Source organism: Fundulus heteroclitus, chromosome 10, assembly GCF_011125445.2.
Source record: "Fundulus heteroclitus isolate FHET01 chromosome 10, MU-UCD_Fhet_4.1, whole genome shotgun sequence".
NCBI classification, from domain to species: domain Eukaryota; kingdom Metazoa; phylum Chordata; class Actinopteri; order Cyprinodontiformes; family Fundulidae; genus Fundulus; species Fundulus heteroclitus.
In genome coordinates, this window is record NC_046370.1 from 20209014 (window position 1) to 20223771 (window position 14758).

General features: G+C 40.9%; 1 protein-coding gene across 1 annotated transcript in view; it reads right to left on the reverse strand.

The window, feature by feature from the left end:
- Positions 1 to 8415, reverse strand: part of aatkb (apoptosis-associated tyrosine kinase b) — a 66871-nt gene extending 58456 nt beyond the window's left edge. The window contains exon 1 of the mRNA XM_012881617.3: positions 7726 to 8415. Coding sequence (XP_012737071.2) covers positions 7726 to 7801 — 76 coding nt within the window. The 5' untranslated portion in view covers positions 7802 to 8415. The remainder of the gene's footprint in view (positions 1 to 7725) is intronic.
- Between the last annotated feature and the right edge of the window lie 6343 nt (positions 8416 to 14758).

Sequence of the window (14758 nt, forward strand, 5' to 3'; positions counted from 1 at the left end):
TGGGTATGATCTTGTTGCACTGACTTTCAAACCTGTAATCCTGACTTTAAGGTTTATTCCAGTTTAAATTTCTGATTGGAATTTCTGATTTCTGAGGACAAATGGAGAAAACATCATTAGTTGCAGAACATTACCAGTTTCCACTGACTTTTCCACCAATTCTCTTAGAAGGCACCTTGAAGCTGGAACTTGCGTGTAAGCGGCCATCATTGGTCTATTTTACATCATAAAGCTGTGCATTACTCTGCTGGTTTCTTGATTTTAAAGAATTAAAGAGGCCTTTAAAATATGATGCACAGTATCTTGAAGAAAATAAAAAGCTACAGGGTTGTTTTTAACTGTGGGTTCTACTCCAGCAAAAAGTAGAAGTTTGAGCTGCAGCTCCACAGCTTTATGGGCGTTTTCACACCAGAGGTGTGCCGTTTGAAATCTGCTTTGTTTCCTCCCTTGGTGCGGTTAGTTTGTGCAGATGTGAACGCAGCAGCTGGGCTAGGGTGCTGATCTGAACAGACATCCAGAGACTGGAGCAGACGGTCCTGGTACCAGCTGCCAGGTGTTCGCTGCTATCTTGAGCCAACCATCAAGTGAAGATGTCATTTCCTGTAATTGTGTTTTCCACATAAGAAGAAGGTAGTCGGTTCTGTTTTGCTGTATTTTTCAGCACGAATGCACTTGAAACAAAGTCTTCTTGTCATTTTTCATGTCTAATACTTTCATAATAAAAAATAATAATAATTTTAGTTTTGGTCTTAATCCGATGTGGTCTGTTATGTGGTCTGTTAAGCAGAGTATGGTTCAAATTGAATGAAAATGTTAAAAAAAACATTTTCAATTTAAATGGATGTTTTCTCAATAGAAGCGGGGACATCACAGAGAGCTGGTTGGTTTCTCCGTCTCGTTCCTGTGAGGGTAATTTTCTGTTGTGGAGGAATAAAAACAACTCAACGTTGGCCATTAGTTTCTTGTTGCCGTTGTGAGGAGTTCATACCAAGTCACGATTTATGTGTAGTGGTCCAGCGCAGTGAAAAGGCGAACAATGCACTTTGGTACCACAACAGTAACAATACCTCATTTTTATCAAAAATTAAATGACTGGTGCAGAGGTGTGTATGGTGAGCTGAAAGCCACATCTGACTTCAGCCTAAAGAAAAAACTCCAGTAGGAAGGCGAATCAGCGACTAAAGCCTTGATGGAGCTTTTATATGAAATAATGGTGATGCAGTGAGTCAGCGGGGACAATAATCCTAATTTTTTTCTCTAAAATCAAGAACTTCCACAAAGTTGACCTCCTGCTGCTGGTGCAAAGGTAGCTTCTAATGGAAAACGGTTTTTTACTTTACTTTACTTTGCAGGATAAAAATGTAACTCTGAAGAGAATCAACATTAGTTCTAATAAAAAGAAAACACACCGTCTTGTAATCTTATTTGATGTACCATGACACGGTGGACAGGAGCTGGTCTTTACCATAATAGAGATAGTATAAAAACAGCAGTGTGTGTAAAGATAAGTCCTCCCCAAGACCCAACAGTTTGTAGAAGCACCATCAGCGGCTGTGGCCCTCAGCAGTGGTTCTCTGTCTGACTTTGTCAGCCTCTCATGTTACTGTGGAGGAATTCTGGCCAGCTCTTCTTTCCAACCTTTGCTTTAGATTGTTCAGGTTTGCAAAGAGCCTTTTCTGCACAGCGCTCTGAAAGCACCACCACAGCATTTCACCCAGGTTCAGGACTGGACTTTGTTTGGACCATTACTGCATCACCTGGATTTTTTTTTTTTATCTTTCAGACATTCTTTTTCAGATTCACCACTGTGATCAGGATCATCCTATGATGAGTGACTATTGCTGATGAGCCAGTTTGGACCCAGATTCAGCTGTTGGAGACATAACCTCACATCTGGGCCTCCATCTTTACCTCCACCGCCATAATTAGCAATTAGTAATTAGCAATTGGACTTTGTTCAGACAGAACTTTAGGAGCTAAAGGGCAGGGCCATGTTCCTTTTGGAAAGAAAGTGGCTTTCTCCTTCAACCCAGCTAAACAAGTCATAACACTTTTCTAATTGGCTTGTAGAATTTGAGATGAAGTTTTTATTTTTTATTTTATTTCTCTGAGCATTTCCTGCTCTGAGTTTGGGATGGATCTCCGTAGAATAGTAGCCTTCAAACTGTTTGGGAATGGCTACCCTTCCTAGATTGGTAGCCATTCTAGAAGCCAGCAACAGCTGCTTCTTTAATGTCATTGCTGACATCATTCTAACCTGTCATTGTGTTAACATATCCCTGTATGAGCCTGTTATTGTACCTCTTAAATCACATCATATTACAAGGGGGGATCAGTTTTCCCATATGCCTTTTTTCCCCCAAATTATAATTCTTAAAATAATAATTGACACTACAGTATCTATATTGGGTTTTGTATCATTGCTATAATAAACGGATATATATATAAAAACACAATTTCAAAACTAAAAGAGGGAGTACTTTCTTCTCACAGTTACTTTAGATCAAGCATAAATATGAATACATCCTTCATGTAAGGTTTAAATAAGTCTGGTATTTCTTTAAAGAATGAATAAATACTGCAATTACCATTTTAGACCAAAAGTTATTTCCAAAGTCATGCAGGGCAGTGACAGATGTAATGGTAGTAAAATAAAGCTGCTTTGTAAGTATGAAAGTGGATTTGCCCAATTATTCTTGCCTGAGGCCTGAAAGAAACTCACCTTCATCAAACAGCAACTGGAGTTTTGTGTTCCTTCAAATCTATCTATCTATCTATCTGTCTATCTATCTATCTATCTATCTATCTATCTATCTATCTATCTATCTATCTATCTATCTATCTATCTATCTATCTATCTATCTATCTATCTATCTATCTATCTATCTATCTATCTATCTATCTATCTATCTATCTATCTATCTATCTATCTATCTATCTATCTATCTAAATCTATCTAAATAGACACTGAGAGGTGTTTATTAGTCTGAATTCTCACAAACTCACAGAGAGGCTGTCTGTGAGCACACCAGCCATTCACAACCAGCTAGTAGCACGTCTTAAAACACTTAGAAACATCTTAAAGTGGGCATATTCTGGAGGGACACAAAGAACAAAACAAGAAGCAATTTCCCTCTGGGATTATTAAAGTATATCTGATTCTGAAGAAGAGCTTCAGGCAGCTGCAGTTATTTCACATGTAAAGGTAAGGAAAGGGCTGCATGTTTCCTAACTGGAGGTTAGGGGGCGTGCACCAGAAGCTTTTAAAGAACAGCCAATCACTGCAGACAGCTCAAATTCAATTTATACTTGGAGCTTTTTGCCCTTCACTTCTGCCTGTCGCCATGAGCCAATAACTCATTCTGCTGTGTTCCCTTTCAATCAAAGCATCACCTCTGACTCCACCTACTATCCTCTATCACGTGATGTACATCACTGCTGCAAGAAGGCCAAAGATCGACACAGGCACTCCGCCTCTGTCAGATGTGTATCTCTCCGCTTTCTAACAGCTCCTCGACCTGCACTTCAGTCTGGAGAGAGGAGGCTCTGATGGCCTTTAAAACATACATCTCTGCTTCTCCTTATGTCCTGGGTGACAAGACTATATGCCTCCTGACTGCACGAGCAGCCAGGAGTCCACAGAGAAATCTAAAATGGATAACCTGAAGCCCGGGAAACCAGCCAGTATTCCAGTAAAAATCATCTTCATGGGGTTGTGATGTCATTCTCATGCTCCCCACAGCGCGGTCAGAACAGCCCAGAAAGTCCAGAATATTCCCTGGTTCAGATTACCTTTCACTTGGATCATTATTGCAATCCCAGTCTGGGCTCCTTCAGGATTCGGTTTCTTCCCTCAGCTCCTAATTTAAATTTTCAAACAAGTTGTAAATTGTCTCAGTGAAGTTATTTCAAGGTAACCACGAACAAATCGACGAAAAAGCCCAAGCCCAAAATACCTAACGTAAAATAGTTACTGCTGTCTGGAATAGATGTTTTCATGCTGCCATCAACCTTTCCATGGAAAGAATTTACAGTGAAATTCTGTATTAGGAGTACAAATCTTACTTTCCACTACTTATTAAACGCTTGGTGCAAAATCGGAGTCCTGTTGAATGATCATAGCTAGCAATAACTCAAACTTATGCAACAAGAAGTTGCAACATACATATTTTCAAAACACATAAAACACAGCACAACTAGCGTCAAGCATTACCCTATAATTTAACCATTAAGCATAAATACAAGAACAAAAACGTTGCTACCGCATGTTCGTACAGACGAACATGCGGTAGTTCCCATCAATCATTGTTGTGTTCAGCTGCTCAGGAAGTCGGCTGTAAGCCTTGATCCATAATTTCAGTTTTTCTGGAGATCTTTTAAGTTTTGGGAACGGATTGAACTATATTTCACCCGCTAAATGTTCGGGATACCCTGTGTCATTGCATTTCCCCCACTTATAACGTGTCTGATGCTTTTTAACCAAATCATTCTGACTGCAGTGCTAAATCCTGACATAGTTGTTGGAGGTAAATGGCTTCCAGGTCCTGCAGGTAAGGGACTTTACACTTCGGGACAAATTGCGTTCACTGATTGGTCAATTCAATAGTCAATTTATATATTTCTGCACAAGTTATCACAAGCAAAGGCAACTATAACAGGCCCAGTTTGCCACGAGCCATGTTTGGGCAAAGCAAACAAATAGGTGCTCTGGTCAGACGAGACCAAAATTAAACAGGTGAGCTAGTTAGAGTAGATGGAAAGATGGATGGAGCTAAATACAGTCACGCTCCAAAAGAGTTACAGCTATAACTAGGCATACAAAGTACTGAATCAGGTAGGGTGAATATAAATGCATGCCACACTTTTCAGATTATTTATAAAATGAAATTTTCTATTCATTTCCCTTACATGCCATTTTGTGTTGGTCTATTATATAAAATCCCATTAAAAACACAAAAGGTTGGGATTATAGCATGATAAAACAAGGAAAAGTTTAAGGGGTGTGGATTCTTTTACAACGCACTGCATGTCTTGACTTTTATTTGGAACAGCTTCCCTGCGAGAGAAACAGCTCCATCATCATGCAGTTTTTTTCAGTTTCATCTACTGACTCTGAGCCTTAACGAATCCCCTCCGGAGGGAAAGAAATGTACGATGCGATCCCAAACAACTGCTTAGACACTCCTCACATGACAGCCATCACGAAACAAACAAACAATCTGCTGCATTAAAACAATTAATACTGCTTTACACAAACCTTTTGCGGAATCAACATTTCAAAAGCATTTAAAACTCTCGTGCAGAATGTTCTCTGTAGTTCACAATGTTAGAGACCCCAAAACACCAAAACAGGTCTCTAATTCCACGTGAAGGTGAACTGTGAATGTTGAGCCACGTCCAGACAAGTGATAAACGTTACTGGAGCATCAGATACAGAGCTGAAAACATGGGGAATCTTTCTACCTGGAATCAGGAGATAACTTCACTCAACAAACAGAAGCAGAGCAGGATCAATTGTTGCATGGATCAACGTCAAACTGGCCCCTTATGATTCAGAAGACGCTGCTTATTGTACGCTTACTGTCAACGAGCAAATGAGAATATGTGACTTAAAGCTCAGCTCGACCATAAATCGCACTGGCCATACACTTCTTAAAGCAACACACCACACTTTCAGCAAACCAGTCAAACTTACTGCAGATAAAGTTGCTCACCATCGGAACATCATGCCATTGTCAGCCTTTTATTGTTTCATGTAAAACTGCTACTTAATTCAAATCAAATCTACCTTTTTAAAAACAAGCTTCCACGCCACGTCTCTAATGTCATCACACAAGGCAGCTGATTGGTATGTTTTTTTGTTTTTTCTCGTTATTTGCCTGTTGCATAGAAGTAGTTTGCGTAGAGGAGCAAGGTGGACTCAAATAATAATAATAATAATAATAATAATAATAATAATAATAATAACAATAATAATAATAATAATAATAATAATAATAATAATAATAATAATAACTTTAATTGCTTTTCAGAACACTCAAGTGCATAACAAGCAGAATGGACAGGTTTCATTGTCAAATGTCTTTTTGAGATTAGTGTGAATCATGTTGGGTTTTTTTAAAAAAAAAAACACATGATCTGGTTGATGAGTTCCTCTAAATTCCCTCTGTGTTTTCTAGAGAACATCAGCCAGAAACTATCGTGAGGCAAAGAGACAGCCCTCTGTGGATCAAAATGCTTCCTCCCACCCTGGCAGATTTGGACTTACTCAGTGGAGGAAGTTAAAGATTAGGGTGATGGCAAAGAGGCATTCCAACCTGAAAACCTTAGAGTTCATCTCCAAAGATTAATTATCAAAGTAAAGTAAATTACAATTAATATTTCTATACTTTGTCAGGTTGTCTTTTGGGAGATACCTGTCTATTCTAACTTTAAATCTAAATCTGCCAGGAGTATGAATAATTTTGAACTTTATTAATATTTAAGCTGATATGAGCAGGCACCACTTTCCATTTTTTTACAAGTAGCGTATCAAATAGAAGTAATTAAATAGAAAAAGTATATAGATTTGATTTCGTTGAAGATGAAGATAGTCATCATCATCACCATTTGCTTCAGCCTCTCCATCTACAGTGGAGTTGATGATGGCTCAGATGGAGATGCAGTGTTTGGCTCAAACACGTGATGTTGATCTATTTTAGGCCAAATACAACCTGAACGCCACAGAATCTGTGTGGAAATCTCTCAAAGACACTCGTGCAACATGACGTTTAATGCCAGGAGATCATTTAGATTCTCATTTCTCTTGTGATGTCATCAACCATAAAACACAGAAAGCAGAAATAGCAGGGGGATTTTTTTCTGAGCCTTTATGTTATCTTTTGCAGATTCAAACAGTGGTAATCTATTCTTTGACACTCAGCTGTGTTTTTCTCATGGTCATTTGTTTGTGAAAAAAGTGGATCTTGGGAAAAAAAATGGCAAAAGGGTTTTTCTTTTTCTGTCAATTGCTGCTGTGCCCACAGAGACTTTAAAAAGCTGCGGTGGGGTGGAAGATATCTGCTACACGGTATGTTTCATAAGAGCATGGAGCTCACGAAGGGGACGCTGTGAAAACATATCTGAAGGATATCGAGTGGAAGATGAGCAGCATTTCACATGAAAAAGCAAAACAAAACAGGGGACGTGAAAATGTGTTTATCCCAGCAAACCAAAAAGGTGGAAGTACCTTTTAGACATCAGAACTCCAATGAGTTTGCACCTACATCATAAATTGCAATTTGCATAAAAGTCTGCTTCTTGCAAAAGATTATGCCTCCAATCATCACCTCTTCCTCAGCACTAATTAAAGGACTCCTGGTCGATCTTCCTCCTCCTCCTCCCACAGCTCCTCGTTCACCCCTCACCTACTCTGCTCTGATCTTTGAACCTCAGAGTCAGTCTGAAGCTCATCTCTCCTTTTTTATCCCAAACCCCATCAAACTCAAGCTGGAGCACAGGCAGCAACACAGACAGCAGCACTAACAGCGCAGAAGCATTACATCACTTCTGCCATCTCAAAACTGCGCGCATTTACAGATGTGGAGTTGTTTTGGTTTTTTTCGCCCTGAGAAACAAACTTGTTTGTTTTATTTTATTTCTTTACAGGTCCTGTGACGATAATCACAATATGAACACGGTGGCAAAAGCAAACTGGGATGTTGGAGGTGGACTGCAGCGGCTCACCTGGGTTGAAATGCGAGCCGAGGGCACAGCCGGGGATGACCAGCGTTGAACACACCGTCGCCAGGAGGGCCAGCATCTTCCCGTCGGGGTCTGCAGAGCCGGAGAAACCAGGAAAACACAGCGGGACTCAGTGGGCAGGAAACCGGGAGATCAGAGCTTCATTTCTGCTGTGGGTCCGCCGTGACTCCGCAACGCGTCGCTTCATCTCTCCTCCCGATATGCCTGCTTAAACCAGCTGCTGACTTTCACTGCAGCTCTGAGTCTTCTTTTTTTTTTTTTTTTTGCTCTCCCTCTGAATTTGGTTCAGATTGTCCCCTCTGAAGACGAGGAGAGATGAGTCCTGTTTGACAGCAGCTGTTTGCTCCTCCTGGGTTCACCTGGAAGTTGTCACCAGCCCAGAGCTCTGACCCGCAGTTGTGTATCACGGGGCAGCCCCTTTAAATGGACAGAAACGAATGAGAAGTTAAAAGGGAAGCGGGATTTGTGTGTGAGCCGCCGGCGCTGTCCGAGGTGCTGACAGCATGAGCGCCATCTTGCTCCGTAATGCGCTCGAATGTGATTTCTGGAGCGTTTTTTGTGCCGTGTCTGCAGGGCGGGGGAGGGGGCGTTGGAAGCTGTGCAGTCCGAGCATCCTCAGCTGACTGAAATATTCAGCCCAGCGAAGAGAAAAGGAGGAGATACTATTTTTAATGCTGCACAGAGATGTTTTCAGCCTCCAACCTGCAGGCTGAAGAAGCTGCTGCATCTTCAACAGGAAGTCTGAGATTCATCCTGTTTTACTGCAGATGGAGCCTTTGTCTCTTAACTTAGATACATGGAGAATTAAAAAAAAACACAATTCCTCATAGACACATTGTGGGCATCACCAGGGAAAGGCACACCACAGAACAATCCCAATTATAATCCTGCTGTTCATAAATGCTGGAAGGAGCCCCCTCCCCCACCCGGTACCATTCATCCTCTGCCTTTCCCTCCCCCTGCCTCCCTCAGCCTGCTTTCACTTCAGACAGGATTCTTGGCATCGCATCGATTCAAGTTCTCTTTGTGCATCTTACAGGCTTATCATGGTGCCTGATTGTTCTGCAACAGAGATGTCACACACAGAACACTAATCCAGCATTAGTCAGCTCCTCTGGTATCTCTCTATGCACCGCTTCTTGTTGGTTGGGGTTATGTAATGCATCATATATTATTAAAAGACTTGATTTTTCTTAGCGCTGCCAAGAATACAAATAGAGCGACGGCTGAAAGAAACAAACACACCGGCTTACGGGCGGCCAGATAGCTAACCACAGGAGAAATGCATCTATGCTAATGTTAACATTTAAATCTTTCAAATGGTCTCAACTGAACAGCCTACTTTCAAATTCCATATTTTTATGAAACTCCAGTGTTCCCATTACAATACTGTAAGTAGATTTTTTTTCAAACGCAACCCACTACAACATCTTCTAGTTTCTAAACATATTCTGTGTGGGGGAACTTTTCCCACTATGTGATAATAGACTCACCCTGCAGTGAAACATAGGGGTGGCAGGATCATGCTGTGAGAAGACTTTTCTTAGGCAGGGACCACAGCTGGTCAGAGTCAAGGAGGAGCTGGATGGGGATAAAAATATTGCAATCATGGGGGGAAATCACCTGGAGGCAACAGAAGAGGGACTTACACAGAAAACTTCTCCATTTTAGACGTTTGAAAAATCATGTACGGTTATCCTTCTACTTCACAATAGCGCATTAGTTTGTCTTACAGAAAACTCTGGTGGGGGTCTTTTTTGAAGTATGTAGTTGTAACATGACAAAATGCAAAAAAGGTTCATCAAGGTTTAACATGCATTTGCTTTTGCATGGCAGTGTATGCGTGACTTCCTGCCAACAAGCCTTGGTCTGGCTCAGATCATTTCAGCTCACCGTGTGAGAAACATTTAAAGAAAGTCTAACAGAACAGAGTGCCATCATGGCAAGTACTCAATCTCAAGCCATTTTGTGTACCCTCTAAAAGAAAATGGGCACCAGGAGAAATGAAACAATATTGACTGAAAAAAGACATAGCTTTGCAGCAATGCTTAACCTACCATCACAAACTCTGTTTTTCTCTAAGACGAGATCAGACGGTCTTTGTTATTTTTTTACATGCGTATCATTTTATGGATGAATATTTTAGATTTTTTTTTCATTAGGGAATGTGTAAAAAGTTGAAAACATCTGATGGTAAAACATACGTCTGCAGCAACAAAACTGCAACTTTTAGCCTTAAAGCAATTTTATTCTCAGTGGACGTCAAACCGTGTTGCTGTTTCACATTGTTACACCTGATGTAATAAAGTTTGATTCATCTTCACTTAAAAGGGTTGAGCCTTTGAAACTTGCATCCTTTATATCTAAAAGTGACACCCTCACTACGCAACAACCAGTATGCTCAAGGTAGAATCATATTCAGTTAAAACAATCGTTAGTTTCTTTCTTTCTTCTTTTTTCTGTACAGCCTTTTAGATAATTTATGATATCACACTTTCTGTGTATTTATTTTCCTATCATAGGAAATAAGATAGAAAAACTGAAAATATTTTTTCAGATTATCAATGTCATTCTTTCAAATAGATTTAAAAGTGTAGCTTGTAAATCAAAACCGTCCTGTATATATGTCAACACCAACGGATGTGTTTTCTTACTCCAGAGGGACATCTGCTTCAAGACGAGCAGAAGAATGGAAATGGTTCCCATCTTTATATTTGCAGATTGGACAGGGGTGTCGATCCTTAAAATTCCCTGCTTCCTTTCTTCCTCCTCCTCTTCTCTAAACCTCGTATTCCTCTCTCTGAAACACTGAGTTGCATGTCTGCCGTTACCGTGGAAACAAAACGAAGAGGATGAGATTGGTTCTCAGCAGACCAGAAAGAGCTTTCCTTTCAGCTCCCATCTTACGTCAAATCAGACAGGCATTATGTAAGCCACACAGCATGCCTGTACTTTAATTTTAATCAGAGCTATACCTGAAGCAGAATTTTTTTCCCCCCTGCATTTCATTATGAGAATAATTGTAAACTGAAGAAAACTCAGTCCAGCTCAAACCTCCAATCTGGACATTTCCTGAGAGAGAGCATCAGGATCCAAAGCGTTGGGTTCCCTCTGTTATTAGTCTTGCTTGTTCTGCATGTGTTACACTGAGAGGGTCATAAACACCCAAACCCGTCCTCAGCCTGGAGCCACAACATCAGCTTTCTGTCACACTGAATCCAGCTTTCCTTCTGAGTCACAGGGCTATGTGGTTCCTTGTTTTAGCTCAGTCCTGAAACAAACGTGCTGATGGTTCAGCGGTGTCGCTCCGTCCACTTCACGCTAGTTATAAAATCGCTGCACACATGCAGCGACCCCAAACTGTGCCGATTTACAGGTTGCAGCTTTATTCTGTTCACCACTTTCTCATAAATATGCAGGGAGATTATGACGCTGACGTCTTTCATGTAATGTGTGACATTTACTGTACACTCCCAACTTCTGTTTCCTGCCTTTGAGGCAACGCTGTCCTCATAAAACAATAATCGGGAGAAGATGAACATTGTGTGCTGGTTCTTCTAAAACTTTTAGTAGTTTTAGAAAGGGGGGGGGGGGTATTTTCTCCTAAACTGAGAGAAAACATCCTTTTTCAAACAAACCTGACCTAAATGTAGGCAAACCTTGTGAAAAAGAAAACATAGGGGTAGTAACAACACTCAGTTTCTGTATATTGTTGGAATACTTTTAAGAAAATACAGAGATTAAATGGTCTGTAAATTATTCCTTCTGATTTTCCTAAAGCTCATAGGGGCTCATCTCCACATACAATAGTTTAAATTTAATTATGCCTCTTGGAGTAGTGATAGATGGAGCGTTTCGTGCGCAGTAAAATACCACAAATTATTATAATTTTCTGTTATGACAGGTGGAGAAAAACAACCTGAGAGGATTCATTCATTACTCCTCAGCCCACAACAGCATCATTAACGCTTAGGAGATTAAATGGGCAGTATAAATGTTTGTCTGTGTCCATCTGTGTAGGAGTAACCTGCAGGCAGAAGTGAAATCCTCTGGGAGGAGAAGAGTGAATTAATCCCACATGAACATCAGGAATCTCTGCAGAGACGCCAGAGCTGGGGATGTGACTAACTGCTGGAAAACACACGTTCAGGATTGGAATAATAATTGGGAAGCAATACGTGAGGGCCAGACAATCTGCAGGAAAAAAAATCAAACCATTGCTGATGATAAAACTAATTGCTAGAAAACAGTTTTTTGTCTGTTCATTTTATCCAGTTCTCATCCCAACATTATGTTTTCCCAACAAACAAAGCAGAGAGGTTTGTGTGAGTCAGAATCAACTAAAACATGATGAATAAATGAGCGATGATTAGCACACCTCCAACAAATCAGTCAGTCCTGGGAATCTTCTGTAGCCTTGGTGGTTTTTGAGAATTTAAGCTCACTCACTATGCATCCATTAAATAGTGAAACTGTCATGTTTTAGTTTTTTGTTTGTTTTGCTTTGGACCTTTCTGGACTTTTTCCATCAGCCGGTCACCCCTCAGCCACTATCCAATCAGCTCAGCCACCAGTCAATTAGCCCACATCAACCCCACCTGCTGCCAGTACCTACTGTCATCTCTGATCACCTGTTCACCGGCCTAAATATACCTGCCTCAGCCAACTCATCCCTGCCAGAACTTCCCTTCTCTTCCCGTCTGATCTCATCTCGTCTAGTGTGATGTGCTTTGACTCTACCAGTTCCTGTGTGCTCAGCCAGCTGGAACCTATGTTCGCTTCACTGAAGAGAGTTGCTTGCTGCAGTTCAGCCTGTTTCCCTGTGAGTCCCAGCCGCTTGCTCTGCCCGTTCTGGTGATTTCCCGATCCACATCGCCTGTTCTGGTCTATCACTACCTGCATCTTCTGGTCCCCTGCTCACCCCTGCCTGCCTACACCGTCAGCCATCAAATCCTCTGTTCTAGTCTGGTTCCACCTGCATCTGGTCAAGTCTGGTCCTGCTTGCCTGCCTCAATTGCTATTACTCATTCCCTCACAATCCATCCATCCATCTATTTTCTAACACCCTTATCCCTATCATGGTCACAAGGGGTGCTGGTGCCTATCTCCAGCTGTCAATGGGCGAGAGGCGGGGTACACCCTGGACAGGTCACCAGTCTATCACAGGATTCCCTCACAATAAATCTTTTTAAAAAAATTTAACCTTTTGTACGACTGAATATCGGGTTCACCAGCATCATTCGTTACAGAAATACCCAGAGTAAAGTGGTACTGCATATGTTAACTACTTCTTTTATGAGTGAGAACAACTTTGAAGAGGTTCAGGTAAGTTTAGTTTCTTAACATAGCAACAAATAGCAATTCAATCTGAACGATTCACACGGATAGAAAAGACAATTAGAAGAATTTTATTGCAAACAGGCCTGCAAACAGGTTGCATGAACTGTCCATGATGAGCAAGCATGAAGCGACTGTGGAGAGGAAAAACTCCCCTTTGGGAAGAAACCTCTGGCAGAACCAGGCTCAACATGGCGGTCTTCTGCCGGACCGTTTAAGGAGTGACTGGTTCAAAGCTGATTGGCTTGCGTCGGAGGCGGATGAGTCTCTGATTGGATGGAGGTGGGCAATAGAGTTTCATCAGTCTGAATTTCCGCTTAAGCTTCATTAAAAGTGACCTTTTGGGTGCGTCAAAGCAGGATGACATGGTGGCGATCAGCCGGAAATTTCACACTGGACTTCAAGCAATGTTGACTTCATGCTGCTCCTCTTTTGGATTCTGGGACATTTGATTTCCAAACGAAATGCAAAATTTCATCTGTAAAGAAGACTTTGGACACCAGTCCAGGCCTTACACTTCCATAGGTTAGCAACTTCTGATATCTCTGGTTAAAGTGTGTCTTAACGTAGAGAATATGGCAGCTGTAGCCCATGTCCTGCATCTGTTTGTGTGGCTCTTGAAGCTTTGACTTCAACCACCGTCCACATTTTGTGAATCACTCCCAAATTCTTCAATTGGTTTTTTCATCCAAGTAATCTGGTTATCAATGTTCCTGTTGCTCCTTTTTGTGCCACAGTTTTCCTTCCCCTCAACCCTCCATTAGCTTGGATACAGTATTCCTGCCTAATTCTTTACCAATGTCCTTCTGCCACATTTGCCACATTGAGGATGTAGATAGTCTTCTTCGCGATTGTGTAGGGCAGGCCTTAAAATCTGTAAAATAATATTTCTGTGTTGAAGAAATAATTTTTTTTTGATCTGATGTAATATGAAAAGTTTCTGAGGAGCTGAATTTTGGGTTTTCCATTAGCTGTAAGCTATAGCCATCAAACTTTACAGACAGAAACATATTAAACATTTCACTCTTTGCTATAAGAACATTTTAATGTTTTTAAATTTAAATACTAAAATAACGTAACTATTTAAAGATGTTTCAATTTATTGAGATGTACCTTTTCAATGTTTAATTTTTAAAAGTTTGACTTTACAATGCCAAATCCCTTCTTCAATGCCATTGCAAGCTGTCACTGGTTTAGCTCCATAGACTCAGAGCGGGGCCATGACACTTGGGGACAGTATTTCTGGGCCAGGGGACTGGGTTTTCACTTTGATAAAGTAAAAGAATCAGTTGGAGAAAATACAACACTTCATCTTTAAATTACAGGTTTGGTGACAGACATGGAAACAAATTTTGACAAACGCAAAGTAGTTGTCTCTGATTTTACCGCACAATGGGGCTTTGCGTGTTCTTACATGATTAGGAAGACACATCTCCAGACCTGCGATGTGCTCATTCACAGCACTAATGTGTGTCTGTTAAAATGTGACACCTCAGCGGAATGAGGCTTTATGGAGTCAATTTCAATTAAGACTTCAACACTCACCAGACGAGTCTTTCATCATCCGATTCAAGGACCTTAACAGGATTAATTATTCCATCTTTTGTGCCAAAGAGCTGTGGGAGAGACACAAATGGAACAAAAAGCATCTCTCTACCTAGCAGAGAGTAGAAGTGTA